The sequence below is a fragment of the Chelmon rostratus genome, chromosome 8 (genome assembly GCF_017976325.1).
Source record: "Chelmon rostratus isolate fCheRos1 chromosome 8, fCheRos1.pri, whole genome shotgun sequence".
Lineage (NCBI taxonomy): Eukaryota > Metazoa > Chordata > Actinopteri > Chaetodontiformes > Chaetodontidae > Chelmon > Chelmon rostratus.
Genome location: NC_055665.1, coordinates 10350336 through 10367276, shown reverse-complemented (window position 1 = coordinate 10367276; position 16941 = coordinate 10350336). Strand labels below are relative to the sequence as shown.

At 44.6% G+C, this 16941-nt stretch overlaps 2 protein-coding genes across 5 annotated transcripts in view; one reads left to right on the top strand and one right to left on the bottom strand.

Annotated features, from left to right (window-relative positions):
- Nucleotides 1-6: 6 nt before the first annotated feature.
- On the bottom strand, nucleotides 7-11452 carry g6fl (g6f-like). Of its 2 annotated transcripts, none has more exons than XM_041941980.1 (11): nucleotides 11369-11452; nucleotides 10105-10437; nucleotides 9089-9355; nucleotides 8747-8782; nucleotides 8044-8379; nucleotides 5860-6126; nucleotides 2241-2357; nucleotides 1433-1506; nucleotides 1163-1189; nucleotides 745-791; nucleotides 7-432 (listed from the first exon to the last, which is right to left on the bottom strand). In XM_041941980.1, exons 1-11 carry the CDS (start codon nucleotides 11439-11441, stop codon nucleotides 411-413), a joined length of 1599 nt encoding a protein of 532 aa, XP_041797914.1. In that variant the 5' UTR covers nucleotides 11442-11452; the 3' UTR covers nucleotides 7-410. The 2 variants fall into 2 exon arrangements, with proteins under 2 accessions (XP_041797914.1, XP_041797915.1); XM_041941981.1 differs by having other exon boundaries at nucleotides 5872-6126.
- A 2647-nt stretch (nucleotides 11453-14099) lies between these two features.
- Nucleotides 14100-16941, top strand: part of LOC121610068 (nectin-2-like) — a 75694-nt gene continuing 72852 nt past the window's right edge. For all 3 annotated transcript variants that reach the window (XM_041941984.1, XM_041941983.1, XM_041941982.1), the window contains exon 1: nucleotides 14100-14535. In XM_041941984.1, the coding sequence (XP_041797918.1) occupies nucleotides 14448-14535 (88 nt within the window). In that variant the 5' untranslated portion in view covers nucleotides 14100-14447. The remainder of the gene's footprint in view (nucleotides 14536-16941) is intronic.

Sequence of the window (16941 nt, the reverse complement as noted above, 5' to 3'; positions counted from 1 at the left end):
CAAGACAACAGTTACAGACAACGTTTATTTAAAATTGCCTACACTTAAATACAAATATCCATACAGCTAGTACAAAAGCAAATGCTCAAGAAAATAAAACAAAGTGTCAGCGAATAACATATACATTTCCAAACAAGGTTTAGAGCCTTTTGTGAAAATCTTTCTGCTTCTCCTCTGTATGCAAAGCATGACATTAAAGCAAATCGACAACAAAGACCATATAAAGAGCATTAGTTTAGAATGCAAAAAACATTCAAACAAATGAGTTGCTTTTCCCTGAAGCACTGAAGTTTTTCTTCACATCCAAACTCCTGACATTCAGTTGTTACTTTTGTTTATAAAGGCCTTCTGCTGCAGCTGGGAACTGAGCAGATATGACAGCTGGATGAGGATGAGATGTGGGTAGGTGATCAGCTCTGACACTGTTCGTATCTGAAAACAGAGCACAAAGACAAACTCGCACAAAATTCTCCCGTCCCCCAGTCTCTTTTATTCTTCCTTAAACACAAACACAGACAGCCCACGCAACAACAACACACGGGCGAAGGAGCGCTGCCTGTCAGTGCATGGCGTGATATTATGCCACTGTGTCACAGTGATTTTCAGGCCAGTGTGATTGGTGAGTGTGAGAGGGATGTGAGGGGCTGATGAGTGACAGTGCAAACACACACACACATAAACACACACACACATGCAGTTCAACATACAAAAGCACACACAGGTGATGCAAGGGTTTTCGCTTACCGCTCCAGTTCCTTATAGACATCATCCTCTCCTCTTGGCTTCAAATCCTGCCATAAAGAAGAAAAGGGGGAAGGGAGGGAGGGACAGAGTGGGACAGTGAAGAGGGAGATAAAGAGCCAGATGCATGCTACTGGGGCCAGATTTATGCCCCTCTGCGCCCTGTGTAATGAGATTGATTTGTTAATACCACTAATGTAAGGGTGACAGCTGATAGGCGATGGGTTTATCTGAGAGAGGGCTGACAGATTGGAGGAGAGGACTGCGAGTGTGAGGGAAGACATATCTGCTGACAGCTTAGAGGGGGAGCAATAGAGGGAGTAAGAGTCTGTGTGCATTTGGTCGATGCGCGTATCACTACTCCTCACACACACACGCACCACGCCTCGGTGTGTGCGCAGGGGAGAACACAATAACTCACCATGTAGACCGAGCCCTCGGGAGGAGCCTGTTGGTAAGGGTGGAGAACGGAGAAAACAGGTTTAATGAACAACAAGTGACAGAGAGGGAGGGATGGCGGAAGTCAGAGGAAAAAACAAGAAAAAGTGTACAATAGAAACAAGACAAGAGGAAGGGTGCAGGAGAAACAGAAAGAGGAGAGTGCAAAACACCAGAGGGGAGCATGAGGGCAAAATGAGGAAGGGTATTCATCAGAGGATGTTTAGTTATTGAAAATGTCTGAATTCATCACCTGTCTGATGTCCTCAGGATTCTCATAGACGTTCTCTGCTTCACCCGAGTGGACAGACAGAGACTGCTCAATAGCTAAATACAGAGAGAGAGTTAGCAATACAGTGTCTCTTTCTCTCTCTCTCTCGCTCTCTCTCTCTCTCTCTCTCCCACACACACACACACACACACACACACACACACATACAGTCGTGTTTCCATCATTTTAACCCTAACCTTAACCTTAAGTCTTCATCCTTAAATGTAATGACATTGTGGGGACTTGTCCCCATAAGGTAGGCGAATCCCCAAAAATTGACTGTGAAAACAGATTTATGTCCCCACAATGTGAGTAATACACAAACACACACACGTACAGCACTTGAACCTCTATCTTTGTGAGGACACTTATTGATAAAAGGCATTCCCTAGCTTCCTACCCTTGCCTTAAGCGTCACAACTAAATGCCCAGCCCTAACCCCTATCCTAACCTAAATCTAATTCTAACCTAACCTTTAAAACCAAGTCTTAACCCTCAAACCCCTTTGGAGTTGTGAGGATCACCCAGAATTACCTCACTTTCCAAATTTGTCCTCATTATTTTGGTTAAAAACTTGTTCTGGTCCTTACTATGTAGCAAGTACAAGTACACGTGCATGTGCAAACACACATACACACTCAAAAACACATGGAGGGAGGAGGTGGGGGCGGATTCATTACAATAACCCCAGAGGATGTCACGGCCCACATCACTCAGTGGCGGTCGACAGGGGCCAAAGATGGACAGAACAGGAAAAGCTGTCAAAAAAGGAAAACGCCGGAAGACTCACCGCGATCAGAAATGTGTTTCTGTCTCCATAGCAACACACAGACAGCCGCAGCAACCAGGGGCACCAGGAGTAATAAAGCAGAGAGAGAAGGGAGCAGGGAGGGTTTGGGGACACTCACTACAAAAGCAAAAAAAAAAGGAGAGAGGGGGGGGGAAAAAAGCATGAACATTTTTAGGAACAGAGCTAATATAAAACTTGTACAGCTATGAGTCTGAGTGGTTGACTGATCTGAACTTATTCCTGTTTGTTCTCCAGTCTCAAGTCAAGAGGGGGCAACCTTTCCTGTACATGAGCACTTTGAGCTATGGATTTCAAGACATGTTGCACTTAAGATTTCCTCAACATGTTACGTGCATTTGCATCATGCTGCTGTCAGTCACAGCACAATGGGTGCAAGTGGAGGGAAGCGGGGAAATCCAGGCTCTGTCAGACGGTGAATAGCCTGTATGGCAGCTCAGCAGACATCGATCTGACAGACCCTCAGTATGGACAGTAAACGCTGTCAATTTGAAACGTGAACGAGTATGAGAAAAGCACTGGAACCAAAGAGAGCAGATGCTGTCAGATCGTTGCTCAAAACCTCAGCAAATGCCACTTCCATACAGAGTAGTTTGATTTCATTTTTTGCAGATCTTTATCTTTTCCCCATCTCATTATCTACATGTAGTGTAGTCAGGAGAGACTCTTCCATGCCCGCTCCCTTGACATCTGATCCTTGCAACGAAATGCCTCGAGGCAAACTGACAAACGACGCAAACGGCAGTCTTTCAGTCAAACCCTGTCAATGCAGCGTCGGAAAAAACAGGTGGATAGAAAGCGTAGGCATGATTATAACAAGCATTACATAAGCAAACCATTTGCTTACTGTAGCAGCAGTCAAATTTCGTGGGAAGAGCTCACGCGTGCGATCAAACTTGTCAGGTTTGTTTGAATAATGAGGATGACATCAGTCTTGCAAAACACAGCCACAGGGTGACAAAGAGACGCAGGAGGGAGGTACTTGTCTCCACAGAGACTCCTGTAGTTTAGTGTACCTGAACGAGTGTTCTCCCGCTGCCTGCTCACTGTACATGCAGCACAAAGCAATCAGATCTGTCAGACATCTTTGGATTTCAAAAGAGACAGCTATTGAGGGAGAAGTTAACACAGAACTACCAAAAGAGACTTTTGTAGAATCAGCATAATTTCTGAACAATTCAGACCGTGTCTTTCTGCGGCTTTGGAGGTTGTCTCAGCCGCTCAGGCATCATGAGCTCATTACCTTTGCACAGATTTTGTTTGTAAAAGGATTGGCCCTTCGGCTTCACCTTCGCCCTGGTGCCACAGCTTTTTGCCAGCTTCAAAATAATCAATCATTCTGTGCTGTGTGAGGTGTAATTGATTGGTGAATATGTGTAGAGGTTGCTAATGGAATATTGTGGTGCATGCTGACCCCAAGACTGACCTGCGCCGCTCTCTGTGCCATCTTTAACACATGATTTATGGTAATTGAGTGCAGTGAAGTGAGGCAGAAAAGCTCTGTTTCTCACTACCACATGACTTCTTTCTTTCTCTCTCTCTCTGCCTTTCCTCATCTTCTTTTTCTATCTCACCTTTCCCTTTCCTCTATTGGCACTTACTCCCAACCTCTGCCAATTTCATCTTGAACGAGGCAGGAGGTGAATTATATCTGTGCGATTGTAGAGGACGGTGGCTGATAGGAGGCAGACCAAAGAGCTGCTCGAATGCTTTGCAAATGATGGACCAACTCAGGATAGCAAATGATTGAGGAGCATCCCTGACATTTGAAGTATTTTATGTGCTGCGGAACACCATGATTGCTTCAGCTTTGTATTCTCTGAACTGTGCCACCAGTGAAAGGAAGTCTATTATGAGGTGATTTTACTTCTACTTCTACAACTGGAACAGTACTTTTAGATTTGGCTTGCAGCACATTACATATCCTCAAATTACATGTATATATAACTTGTTGCATTGGTTGTTTGGTTATTTCCAGTGAACAAAGAAATTGTTTCAATTCATTCTTAGAGCTAACCTTGTGCAAAACCTCACTCTGGATGCCTCCATGCCAACGACTGTTTGTTAAACTTCAGGGTTTGTTCTATAAACTGCACTGTTTATTGTTATACTCTTCATTAATTTCCACAGTGGAATTTTATTCACTTAATTCATTCATTCCTTTCCTTTACAGGACTTAAAGTACCACCTTAGACAAGCACAAACCCTTCGATCAAAATATGAGCTGAAAAATATAAAATATGAGTAAGTTTTTCTTTTTTTAGGTGTTAGTCACAAGAGATTATAGGAACCTCTATTTCCACTAGTGTGAAAAGCGATAAAATGAGTAACCCAATTTGACTAACGACCAAATATAGTGTAATAGAGAAATGGCTGTAGATCAAAAACTAAAAGGAGTTATATCAAACGTGTGGTACCATTGGATTCAAAACAACTTCAATTTCAATAATATGTGCTTTGATCCAGCATAAATCTGATATTCAGCATTTCAAATTAATGTTACACTTATTTTTGTGATTTGTTTTGCTGTTTTGTTTTTTTTTTTTAAGAAAATCGACTTTGTCTACCAATTAGAGCATTACAAATATGTGAAATTGGATATTTTGTGTTTCCACCTCTAACAGAAAACTTTCTTTGGAGCTTTTCCTTAACATACTGAATATGGTTATTTGCCACGGGTTAACCGAGTACTTTTGAGCTATCTTGCACTCTTTGAGTGTTTGTTCAACCTGTCCCTTATCAACAATGTAAATGTAGGTCAACCAGAACTCACATTATGTGAACTTCTCACTCTGCTCACTGGACAAACACTTGTCACCCACTATGCATATTTCTTTCTAATCCAGCTTCTCTAATCGGCTGAAATCTTGCTGCCTCTTTCCCCTCCCCGTCTTTATCACCTTCTTTCTCTACTCCATGTCCATTACTCTTCTGGCCGTACCATCAGCGTGCATCATGATGAGCTCTGGGCCCCTCAGCCCTTGTGATGCATCGGGGTATGAGGAGTGAACTCATCTCTGCTAGGGGATCCATTCAACTGTCACATCCTCCTGTGCTCCCCCACAGCCACCAATACTATAAGCCTGAATAATTTAGTTTTTGTGGGGAGAAATGTCCTAAGGTCCTGTCTCCTTATATTCGCATATCAGCTGGGTGAGTGTGATGAGTAAAATGATAGCCTTTATATTTTATAGAAGATGAAGCTAAGCAGAGTATTAGAACTGAGGCGGGTTTTTATGAAACACGGGCACATATATAGACTGAGTGATCCGCTCGATATTATCTGCAAATTACAACTTCTTTTTACACAGAAGTCCTGACCTGTGACCTCTTTAACTACATTAAGAAATCATAACATATGGTATATGTCAAGAGCTTTTTCCTCTCTAGACCATCTACTTTCTGGCAGATGAATTGACCTGCGGTTGGCTTGAATGCACCGTAGAACGCTTCACAGAGCACATATCCGAGAATCATCCACATGCATGGTTCATTATCTCCACTGAGTTGACAGGAAGTCTGCCAGGACTCCCATGCTAGTCCTATAATATACTGTTGATGAAGATAACCAGAAAACAGACCAGTCTTTGTGATACCGTACCATCTCTCCCACCTTCGAGGGGCAGCGTGACAGCTTGTGTTGCCCAGACGGTCTGCCCATTTTTCAGCTGTAGGGTGCAGGTGTAGTTCCCAGCTGTGTCAGAGGTGATGGGTATGGGCAGGATGGTGGTGATGCTGCCAGGGCTTTTGCTGAACAAGTTTAGCTGGCGACTCTTATTCTGGTATTTCCAACTGGCACCTTGGACCTGGGACCGCTCTGAGTACAGGCACCCCAACTCCACCTTCGAGGAAGAGTAGCTGGTTTTAACTATGGATGAAGAGCAGTGAGGGTGCGGGGAAAGGGGCGTGGGAGGACAAGGGAGGGAAAATGTTAAAGAGGGATGAAACAGTTGAAAAGAAACCTAAGGAAAGATGAGTAAGTGAAAAGGACAGGCATGAGGGAAGAGAAGGGAGCGAGACGGGATGAGAAAGTGAGTTAAAGGGTAGTGTGTGAATACAGAAAAGGCCAAGGACAGATAGAGAGTAATGGGGTAAGGGGAAAGTGATGTGGAAAAACAAAGAACAATTCAGAGAGGGGTCAAAATAATATATATTCATTAAAGTGATTTGCTGCTAATGCATTGGTTGACTGTGACTGATGCTTAGTGTCTCATCAAACTGAAATGAGAATCCATCTGGGTGTAATCAAGCTCCGCAGACCCGCACACACACATACAAACACACACATTTCAGCCTTGATTAGTGTGATCAGTGTGGGCCACCTACAGCCTTAGTGGGAGGGCAGCAGGTATAATCATACATAATGATACTTATAATGAGGTGGGGTAAAAATATATGCGTCACATGATTGGTGTGTGGGTGGATGTGTATGTCTGTGTGTGTGTGTGAATGAGGGATGCAGATGTGTGAGGCAGGGTGACAGTGACAGTGACGGATCGGCTGGTCATGTCTGGGCAGCTGTGATGGATGCCACGGGGGCTGTGATTAGTAAAGCTTTCCAAGGCTGCCATGACAGGGCATCATATATGTATGTGAGTCTGCTGGGTTTTGTGCGTGTGGGTGCAAACGCATTCTGCGTATTCTTGCAAAGGGTGAAACCTCCCTAAGGCTCACTCATAAAATTCAACAGGTATTCTGCTATTTTTTCTCTTTAAATACTATATGAATCGAGCAAATGTTCCTTTTCATGAGCAGTATTGTAAATGTATTCATGCAATAATGTGACATTTCACCAATAGCTGAAGGAAATTCTCTTTGCACTTATATCACAGTGTAAGATCTGTGAGAACAAAGCGCTGGTAAGAATTTGTGGGACTTTCATTATCAGACAGAACCTGTTAATTAGCGACCTTTAGAGGTGCTAGGAGGCATATTTAAGGACTTTGGAGAGAGACAGGCAAGATGTTTTCACCTGCTTCCTCAGAAGAACTCGTTGGATGGGATAACTTCAGATAACTTTCAGAAACCAACAATGCAACACTGTGATTGGCCAGCTGTATGGAGGTTTCTAGCTCTCTTTTTTCATTCTTGGTACATCTATTGAACAACTGAGTTCAACACAATGAGTGCCTTCCAAAAGAGAAGCACCCCCCCCCATGAAGTCTCTGACAACAATAAACAATAAACACAACAATTTCCAACGTGGTCGCACAAACTAATTCTTTTTAAGCATAACCCGACCCTCATGCTAAGCTAACTGCCTCTTGACATCAGTTCCATACTTAAATGGCAGACGTGTGGGTGGTATCTGCACATCTAACTCTCAGTAAGAAAGCAAACTAGTACATTTCCCTAAATGTCATCAAATTCATGTACCTCCAACCAGGTCTCACTCATTGATTTGATAGGTATGATATTGCTGTGAGTCATACGCTATGGTGGTTCCAGTCAGTAGATCTCAACCTACTTTAACACCTACGGAATAGAGTTTAATAGACTTCTATGCCAAGGAGTGGAAAAGCTGTTCTGGGGACTCCTGATGGTCCAACTTACCAGCTTATGAAGATATTTTAAGTCGGGGTTTCCATTAATTTGTCATCCATCTGTTTCATCTCTTTCATCACAGGCGTTTTGCATAACAGCATCCACAAAATGTCAAGTCGTATCACACAAATATACAAGTTTATTAGAAAAGTAATACCACTTGTCTCATAAATCCATCTCTGCCCCTCCTAATCCACCTCCTTGTCTTTCTCCTCCTCCTCCTCCTCACCCTGATTTGTACCTTTCAGCACGCTGAGTTGGGTCCTCTGGCTGAAGGTGTTGTCATTAAGGAACACCTCACAGATGTAGAGGCCACCATCTTTCAACCCAGGTGTGAGCAGGAAGGAGAAGCTCCCAGCCTCTGCGTTGAAGGGTGGGCCAGCAAGCTGGAGTCTCTTGCTGTGCTCAGTCAACAAGGTGGAACCCCTCCACCGGTCGTACTGGTACACCAGCTTCATAATAGTCTGCCTCTTGGCATCTGGAGGCCGCCAGTACAGCAGGACGTAGTCCCCCGGGGCACCAGGACAGGCTAGCGTGAAGGATGTCTGAGCCTGAGTGGCAGTGGAGATCATAGGGGCTGCAGGCAAAGGAGGGAAGAGGAAAGAAAAAAGATACCACAGTGTTAAAATAGATGAGACAGTACAGGAGCGGAAGATAGAGTGGAGACAGATATGAAGACATAACAGCGTGAGCAGACATATCGACAGGGACTTCAGAATGAAAAGAGGCTGAATGAAGAGCGAGGTGAAGGCAGAGAGAGTAAACAGAATAGTAAGTAACAGAGTAGGGAAATGGAGATAGGGGAAAAATTCCTACAACAATAGGGATTACGGTCTTATATGCTGAGAGTTACTTCTTTTCAGTTGGTCTTGCATTCTGCTCTGGCTGATTAGCAAGCTGCTGACACAGGACTTTCAGACAGCTTCTGTTACAAAGTCACTCACCATGTGTTATATTGGTGAAATGGGCCACATTGTTAGCTGTGGAGAGAAGGGAAGCAAGAGGGGGGGTGGGGGGTGGGGTGCAAAAAGCAAATAATGAATAATACATACATGTAGCAACTATAATATTCACAGGAGGACTGGATGAATTTTAGCACAGATCTACAGTAGACTTTTGAAACTGGTCTATAAAAGTAAGAACAGTAGCTACAGGATGCTTAAATAAATAATGCTGCTGCTGGAGTTTCTGGCACTGATGCCCACTCAAACCATCAACAGAAACAACAACAAAATGTATTCTACTCCTCACTGCTTTATCTGTTCCCTCTCTCAAATCAGTCTCACCATCGACATCCACGTCCACGTTGAAGGCAAAAAGCGCGCTGCTGCTGTTGCCCCAGGGGCGAACCGTGCAGATGTAGGTCCCGTCGTCACTGGTCTGGACCTGTGGCAGCTTGGCCACTGTGCCTATGGCTGGCTTTTTTTCGCTCTTCATGGAAATGCCGCCAGGTGCTGCCCAGGTGATGTTGGTGACGGCAAAGTCAGGACTGACCCTGGCAATCAGGCGCAGGGTGCTGTGCTGCAAAATGGGTGCAGCGGGGACAACAGTGACTGGAGATGAAGGAGGACACGGGGAATCAGGGCCAGATTAGTAGTTGTAAAAGTTGCAGCCCACCAATGTCAAGAATTTCCATCAAAAGTATAAATCCAATTTAACTTGTGGGGTAAATGCAGAAAAGAATGACCAGCAAAATATATTTTAATTATCAAAAATTAAGGCACCCACGACGCACAACAGCCCCTTAAGAGTTATATTGAAATAAGTCATCAATCAGGAAATTACATCAGCATATAACAACAAACAACAGCATTTTATGGCTGCATTTGGTGAAACTTGAAGGTCATTAAACAACATAATATTGATGTGTAGTTTATTTTCTCAATGAATTGATTGTTAGTCGTCAATAAAATGTCAGAAAGAGTAGCATAATTAGTTTAAAACAAAGACGAGCAGCAAACACTCCTTCCTTTTGTTTAAAAGGGAAGGAGGGTAAAGATGGATCAATTATCTGACTGATAAATTAATCGACTAATCATTTCAGCTCTAACCTATAAAAATGCAGCATCTTTTATAAGCTGATCATGTGATTTGGCAGAGTAACTGTCAGATGTCAGATAGACAGTGGAATTAAACATATTTCCCTCTGAAATGTAGTGCAGTTGAAGTATAAAGATGCATAAAGTAGAAATACTCAAGTAAAGTACAAATACCACAAAACTTTACTTAAGCGCACTACATGAGTAAATGCACTTTCTTAGCACTTTGTCTCACATACTGTATTAGCTGTGGATTTTTCTACCTGTGAGGATAGCTAAGAGGATAATCCTCTCCTTTAGCTTCCTGTCTCGTTGTTTGATCAAGCATGAGTAGAGACCGCTGTCCTCCATTTTGGGAAGAAAGAACAGAGAGAAGACCCCCGTGTCTTGAAAGTTAGGGTCGGTCAATCGCATGGATGCCTTCGAGGCACCTCCGGAGAACTCTTTCCTTTCGCTGGCTGAGAGAACCAGTTTCCATTCATCCGCACCAACTGGCTTCACCATCCAGTTAATGGCCACGGCACCCCTCACTGTTGTATCGTTACAGATCAAGGTGGTTGACATGCCCTCTCTAGCCACCACAACGTCGTCCCAGTCTGAGGGAGAGAGGACAAAAGCATTATAATATGCTGACGTCAGTTTTGTATCTCGTCTTATTTTGTACATTGAGAGAGTTATTGGAATTGCTCCTTCTGTACATAATGGCTACAAAGATATTCCTTCTTTGAGCAATTTCAGAGTAGCCTAAGTGATGGGGGACAAAATCCCCAATCCCATTTCTGTGTAAAAATGACTTCTAGAGTTTTTCTGAAGCTAATATGAGGCTTCAGCAGTCGGAGTCGGTCAAATCTAATGGGTGTCTTCCAAAGTTACAGACTTTTTAGTGCCAATTTTCCTCTTTCTGTTTCCTCGGTTTCTTTGCTGAGCTGCAGCAGATGGATGGTAGCAAAAAGAGGGAATTTTGTACGAAAAAAGACTGTAACTTTGGAACCCCTTGATTTATCTTACACAGACAAAGCCAAAAATGCACTTTAAATGCATTTAAAGTGCATTTTCATATCAAAGAAAGACTGGGGATTTTGTCAAATGCTAAAGTCACTTTAGGAAAGGGATCTTTTCATATATATGTGTGTGTGTGTATGTGTGTGTGCGTGTGTGTGTGTGTGTGTGTGTGTGATGGGTGTGTGAGTGTTGTTGTAGAACAGGCTTGAAAATATATGAACCTGAAGATTGTCTGGGTCAGATTAAAGGCAACAGACTGTACCAGATGACACAAGAAAACAACAAAAATTTCAAGTTATCCTTCTCCTGAACTTGATGTTAAACTTCTCAAACTGACCACCTGGGATATGGAGGAACTATGCTAATGCATGACTCATCATTTACCTTCAAGCCATCGGATTCATCCACGTTTTGCACTCTAAAAGCGGCTTTAGCTGGAAAATGTAAGCTCCCTTATCAGCAAGATCAGTTCTGAATGCAGTGAGAATACATTGACTAAAAAAAATCACATAAAGTATTTCATACCTGTGATGCCAGTGTGAGAGGAATATATCACAAAGGAAGAAACAAGAATAAATGTGAGAAAACCAGACGCCATAACACAGTAAAAGAAAAGGAAAAAAAAAAACAAAAATGCTCTCCCTGCACCAGCTGTCGCTCCAACACTGTGACCTTTCTAAGTACGCTCCAGAACACAGAGTATTGTTCTCTTTACTGCAATATTACTGGTGTCCCTGACTGACATGTTAACAAGTTTGCTGTGCATCTCTCAGCCCAACAGGATGTGGCACAAAAAAACCCTGGGACAATCAACAGGAAAAGACTGTCGCTATTGCCATCAAATGTGCGTGTTTGAGGCTGATAAACCATATGTAGCCTACTGGCATTACCGTCAGCCCTCGCAAGCCCTAATGTGTGCCCACGATGTTTTACAGCACTTCAGAGCAGAACTTGTCGGCAATTAGTTCCAGCACTTCTGACCCTAACATTCAGTTTGACAAAAGGAATGAGCATGTACTCGTGAGTATCACAATGTGTGTGTGAAACAGAGAAAATGATAAGAATAGCAGAAAGAGAGGGATTGAGGGAGATGAAAAAGCAAGAAATAAAGAGTTTGGGCTAGTGTGGGTGCACAGCAACCCCTAGGCTACATGTCTTTACATCCCATAAATGTCTTTAATTAAGCTAAAGGTATTATCAGCTCCTCTGAGCACTATTACAGATTTTTCCATAATTACCATTGGGTGAATGGGGGCGGCGAGGAGAGATAGAGAAAGAGAGGGAGAGAAAGCAGATATGTATTGTGGGTGTCTAATGACAGGGAAAGAGGAAAAAAAAGAGCAGCGAGAGGGAGAAATGTGGAGGGAGAGGTGCTCAGACAGAACGAGAAAACCCTGGGAGAGGAGAAGTGAGAGAGTGTTGGGAGGGAAGAGAGACAGCGTGACTTCAAAGAAGCCTGTGGCTGCTGTGGTACTGATGCTGCGGCCCCTCCTCTACGGGTAAATAATCACCATAAGCCTTGGCTCTGTCTAATGAATCCACTGCCAATGAGCTAATATCTGTTAACTACGCGCTTCATTATCACTGCCACAGACCCCCGGAGAGCACGAGGATGGAGGACGGCATGAATAGCAGCAAGAAGTGAAGGGCGAGTGGACAAAAGGAGTCAAATGACATGGGGAAAGGGAGAGAGAGGGGGAGAAATGAGGAAGAAGGAGAGGAAAATGACATGCAAATGAAGGGAAGGTGTGAGAGGTGTGAGATGACGAGAAAAAAAGAGGAGGTGAGGCACTGTGCTATAAGTAAAGTGGGTGGTAGCTGGATAGGTGTGAAGGTCGATTTGGTACGGGTATGAAAAATGGATGAGCATGGGAAGGAAAAGGAATGAAATCCTCCATTTGGTGGCCACTTTCTTTAAAGCTCCTCATTTGATTCCATGAAGGCACACGATTTAGTGGTAGCAGAGGTCGTACGGGTGGCCCCCACACACCTTTTTCTGACTGTGTTGGTGCTCAAATGCCCGGCTATAGGACCAAAAGATGGCTGTGAATGAAATCACGACAATGCAAAGCAGCACTGGCATTTAAAACCCGCAGCTGCTTTGTTTGCATGGCAGATCACAGTCTCTGGATTTACAGCAGGCTAAGAGCAGAAAAGAAACCCTCCAGTCTCTTTGAAGACATAAATCTCCAAAAGAAGAATATGTGTCTACTGTTAATGCGTTTTTGTCATGCGCAGAACACTGTTTGACCTCTGATCACCATCAGCGGCTTCAGAGTTTGCACCTCAGATAGTATGAAAAAGAGAGGGCGACGCTGGAGGGGAACTTGGAAATGGAACAGAGCAGGAGGAAACCCAGCGGCACGTTTTAAACTGTGGGACTTATGAAGATGTAATTACATTGGCTGTAAAACACTTGGGTATAGGGATTAGACCTAAACCAGATAATGCCTTCGCTATGCTAGTCTGCTCCCTGCTCCAGAGAAAAATAGGGCAAAATGAATTGGAAGTTATTCTGTTGAAGAAGAAGAAGGAAAAAAAAAACTCATCAACAGAGTCTGCTGGAGTCTGCAAATAGATACATGAGGAGCTGCTTCCTCTTCGTTTGATTTTGCTGACTGCCACTGGATTTGTATTTTGCCGCTCATTAATGAATGTTTATTGATTTTGGCATCTGCTGTGTTGGAGTTCACATGAGCTAATCTCAGCTGCGCTCGCGGAAACGAACAGCAGAGGGCGGAAGAATCATCCGTTTCCACGCGCCTCGCCACCACATCAAAACTGGCTGACTTGGATGCACTGTGGAGTAACTTTTTAAGACTGAATGTCGCTTTCCTGCAGGTAACAGTCACATTGATTCCTGGAGGTTCGATTGTAGGCGTTTTGAGCGGTGGCTGCAAACTGATCAAGATCACTTTGAGGCAGGGTTGAGTGTGGATGAACGGAGCTGACACAGCTGTTGAAGTCTGTAAAGTATTACTATATAGGAATATTCCTGGATATATCGCACGCTTTCGGGTTTTCCAGAGCAAAAACCTGCTGCACACTTCAGAGGCCATCTACGTGTAAACTGTGTTTTCTAAGGAAAAACGCTTTTGGCTATTTCAACAAGTTGCTTCAAGAGTCCCCTCCACCCGCCACCCCCTCCTGCCATCGCTGGTCCTAATTGGGTTTTTGGGCTGTGACGCCTCTCAGCCTGATGACATCACCCAGTCAGTCACACACAGTCGGACAGGCGCGCGCTCGGAGGAACTATTTGTTGGTGTAGGGAGAGAGAGGGAGGGAGAGCGCGGCGGCACATCGCTACGTCCGGAACACCAGCCGAGGGAAATATTCACCTGTGCGCCTCCGGGACGAATTCACGGGGATTTTCATTCATTTTACTCCGTCTTAAAAGCGCACTAAAGGACGCAAACCACGATCCCCGTCGGACCCCTGATCTTGTCCCGCTGCCACGCAAGTTTTTTTTTTTCTTTCTTTCGGTTTTTTTAATGACTTGAGATTTTCCACAGAAACTGACCCGCGTTTGAAGGCGCTGTTGCGATTTTGCTTCTCTTTCGGAGGGACCGAGCGCCCGGTTTCATACAGAGGACCGTAATCAACCATGGCGAGACATGACGCCCGAAACTGGCGTGACTGCTTCAAAATGAGCGGACTGCTGAGCCTGGTCGCGTCGCTGCTTCTTCTCCACGGTAAGAGATGACCACTTATAAAAACTTCATGGTGTCCTGCTCCTTGTGAGCGGCACGCCGCCCTTCATTTCGTTTCTTTAATAATTTAAGGGGGGATAAATTTAAACCTGAACACCACCTGTCAGGGCGGTGACAGGGGCAGGCAGTCCGGCAGGTGATTTCCGTCCTCGCCGCACTGGCGAAGAGTTGGTGATTTAAAAATGTTTTAATACCTTCTTACATTACGAACAAACAACTCTGTCTCTTTCTTCATTCTTTCTTTCTTTCTTTACCGGTCATGAATCATCCGTGTCGCTCTGTGACCCGAGTTTCGGTCGGTGACTCAACGCCATGTTTAGTTTTCTAAGGTGTGGCTCTGGTGAGGAAGGTGTTTTTTCTCCCTCAGGTGCAGCCGGCTTCTGCGGGAGTGTCCTCTTTGAACTGAGACACTGTACCAGCCTGTCCTTGGTAGCCACTCTTTCCCCTAAAGCCTCCTTAACGTTCCCCTGCTCCTCTTCCTCCCTCTGTGCGCACATCATCCTCTATTAGTTACAGTTGAGTTGAGAAAAATGGGCCTGGAAACAGCTCTTAATGTACACTGAGAGGAACAGAGCGGGCCAATAACTAAAACTCAATCATTTCCACTGCTGACAAATCGTCTAACCTATGCTGGCTGTCTGTTACAGTTGTAACTTCTTGCAGTTTCCATTCAGTGAACCACTCCCATGTAGGCCTCCATTGTCTTTGAGCTGCAATTACTTCTAACAAGTTAACAGGCCACCTGCCTGCCTGGCAACATGCGCATGCAGGTTAATTATTCAGGTGTTTTCCAGTCCAGTTGAGCGCAGGTAGCCAAGGCGTACAGGTGCCACAGCGAGGAGGCCCAAATATGAGAGAAGGCATTTGTGGTATGCAGTTAACCGATTAACATATGAATGTGTGGGCGTGAAACCAGTTCAACATTTTCTCTGCTTCCAGCCGAGGCCAGCCATTTGTTTTGTGCTGTAATTGGGGCAAAAATGTAGGGCTGGATGTGGCACAGCTACCGTATACATTTTCAGTAGTGTACGGTGATGTGGATGATTGGTGTTTTAATCGTGACTGTTTAGCAGAGTCACTCTTTTCACTTATTCATGCAGCGACCCTTTTTTTTTTTTTTTTGTCCAATTTCATTTTACGGAGCATGAAGTGCTCTTAGGGGAGGGCAAAAAAAAGTGTGTGTGTGTTGGGGGGGGCAAAACAAAAGGTTTTACATATTTATGAGCGAGGAAAAAACGCAAGGCTGAACCAGTGCAAGCAGAAACACTGCTTTTTAGTTTGCCTTTCATTCGAGCACATTTTTTTTTCCCACAGTGAACCTCTGCCCTCCTTTTGGGTCATAGTTAAGCTAACTTTCAGCTGCAACTGTGGAGGTAAAACTTGTTTCTGCTTTGTATTTTTGGTTTCCCACTTCCTCTCCATCTGTGACGGCAACCCCCCCACCCCCACCCCACCCCCCCCTACTCTGCGTCTGGGAGTGAGAGGAGGTGAATGAATTCTCTGCAAAGTTTTCAGTGTAACGTGCCCTAGCTTTAGGCTGTAATGTTAAAATTCAAACACCAAATTTGATGGGATTTTAATTAAGGTAGGCTCCTGTAGTTACGCACATATATTAGATTTAATAGAAGCTTGCAGGTGGGGGTCTAGTTAAGCTCTGAAATTACACTATAATGCCCCCCCCCCCCCCCTCCCCCAAGTCAAGGTTGTGAGGGACCGTGGATGTGGGTCAGAAAGGCTTGGCCCATTACCATGGAGATGTTTTTATTGGAAGAGGGGTGGGCTTATGTGTGTGTGTGGGGGGGGGGTATGAGGCTATAGCAGCATTGTCTTTCTGGCTGAGTAAGCTGCATGCGTGCAGGGGGTGGCTGCCTGGCTGGCTGCCTGAGAAACTGGTGGGCATGCAGGGTCAGGGCCGGGGGAGGAGGCTGCTTCCCTCCTCTACCCACAAAAACACCAATGTTTGTCTTTGCGTACCTGAAAGCCTCCAGCAGCTAATTCAGATGCAAAGCTACTCTTGACGGCTCTCCTCGGTTTCGAGGAAACAGGTGGCTTTTCGGCAGCCTGCTGCAGCGCGCAGGCTTGTATCTGAGTTTCAAGTCTGGCTGGAAAACTAAACGGTCAGCAACTGATTAAGACAGGCGACGCCCCACCTCCCCTCTTTCCCACCCGCCACTTGAAACCTTCCTCTCTCCCGCCATCCCTCGCTCCCTCCCCCCTCCTCTACTGTTGAGTACATACAGGGGCCTTGTTCTCATACCTTTTTTATTTTCAGCTATCTTTCATTCTCTTCTGTCCAGTGCTGTCGTTTGACTGACGGTAGCCATTGCTTTATTTGAATGGCCTCCCTCCCCCGTCCCCCAGCCTCTCTTTGGACCGAAGGCCATGCTG

Excerpts from the sequence above, each read along its gene's own strand:
- g6fl (XM_041941980.1), bottom strand. The coding sequence starts at position 11,441 with ATGGCGTCTGGTTTTCTCACATTTATTCTTGTTTCTTCCTTTGTGATA. Across the intron at positions 8,380-8,746 it reads TTTCACCAATATAACACATG|CCCCTATGATCTCCACTGCC; the intron begins GTGAGTGACTTT and ends CTTTGCCTGCAG. Across the intron at positions 1,507-2,240 it reads GAAACACATTTCTGATCGCG|CTATTGAGCAGTCTCTGTCT; the intron begins GTGAGTCTTCCG and ends CTCTGTATTTAG.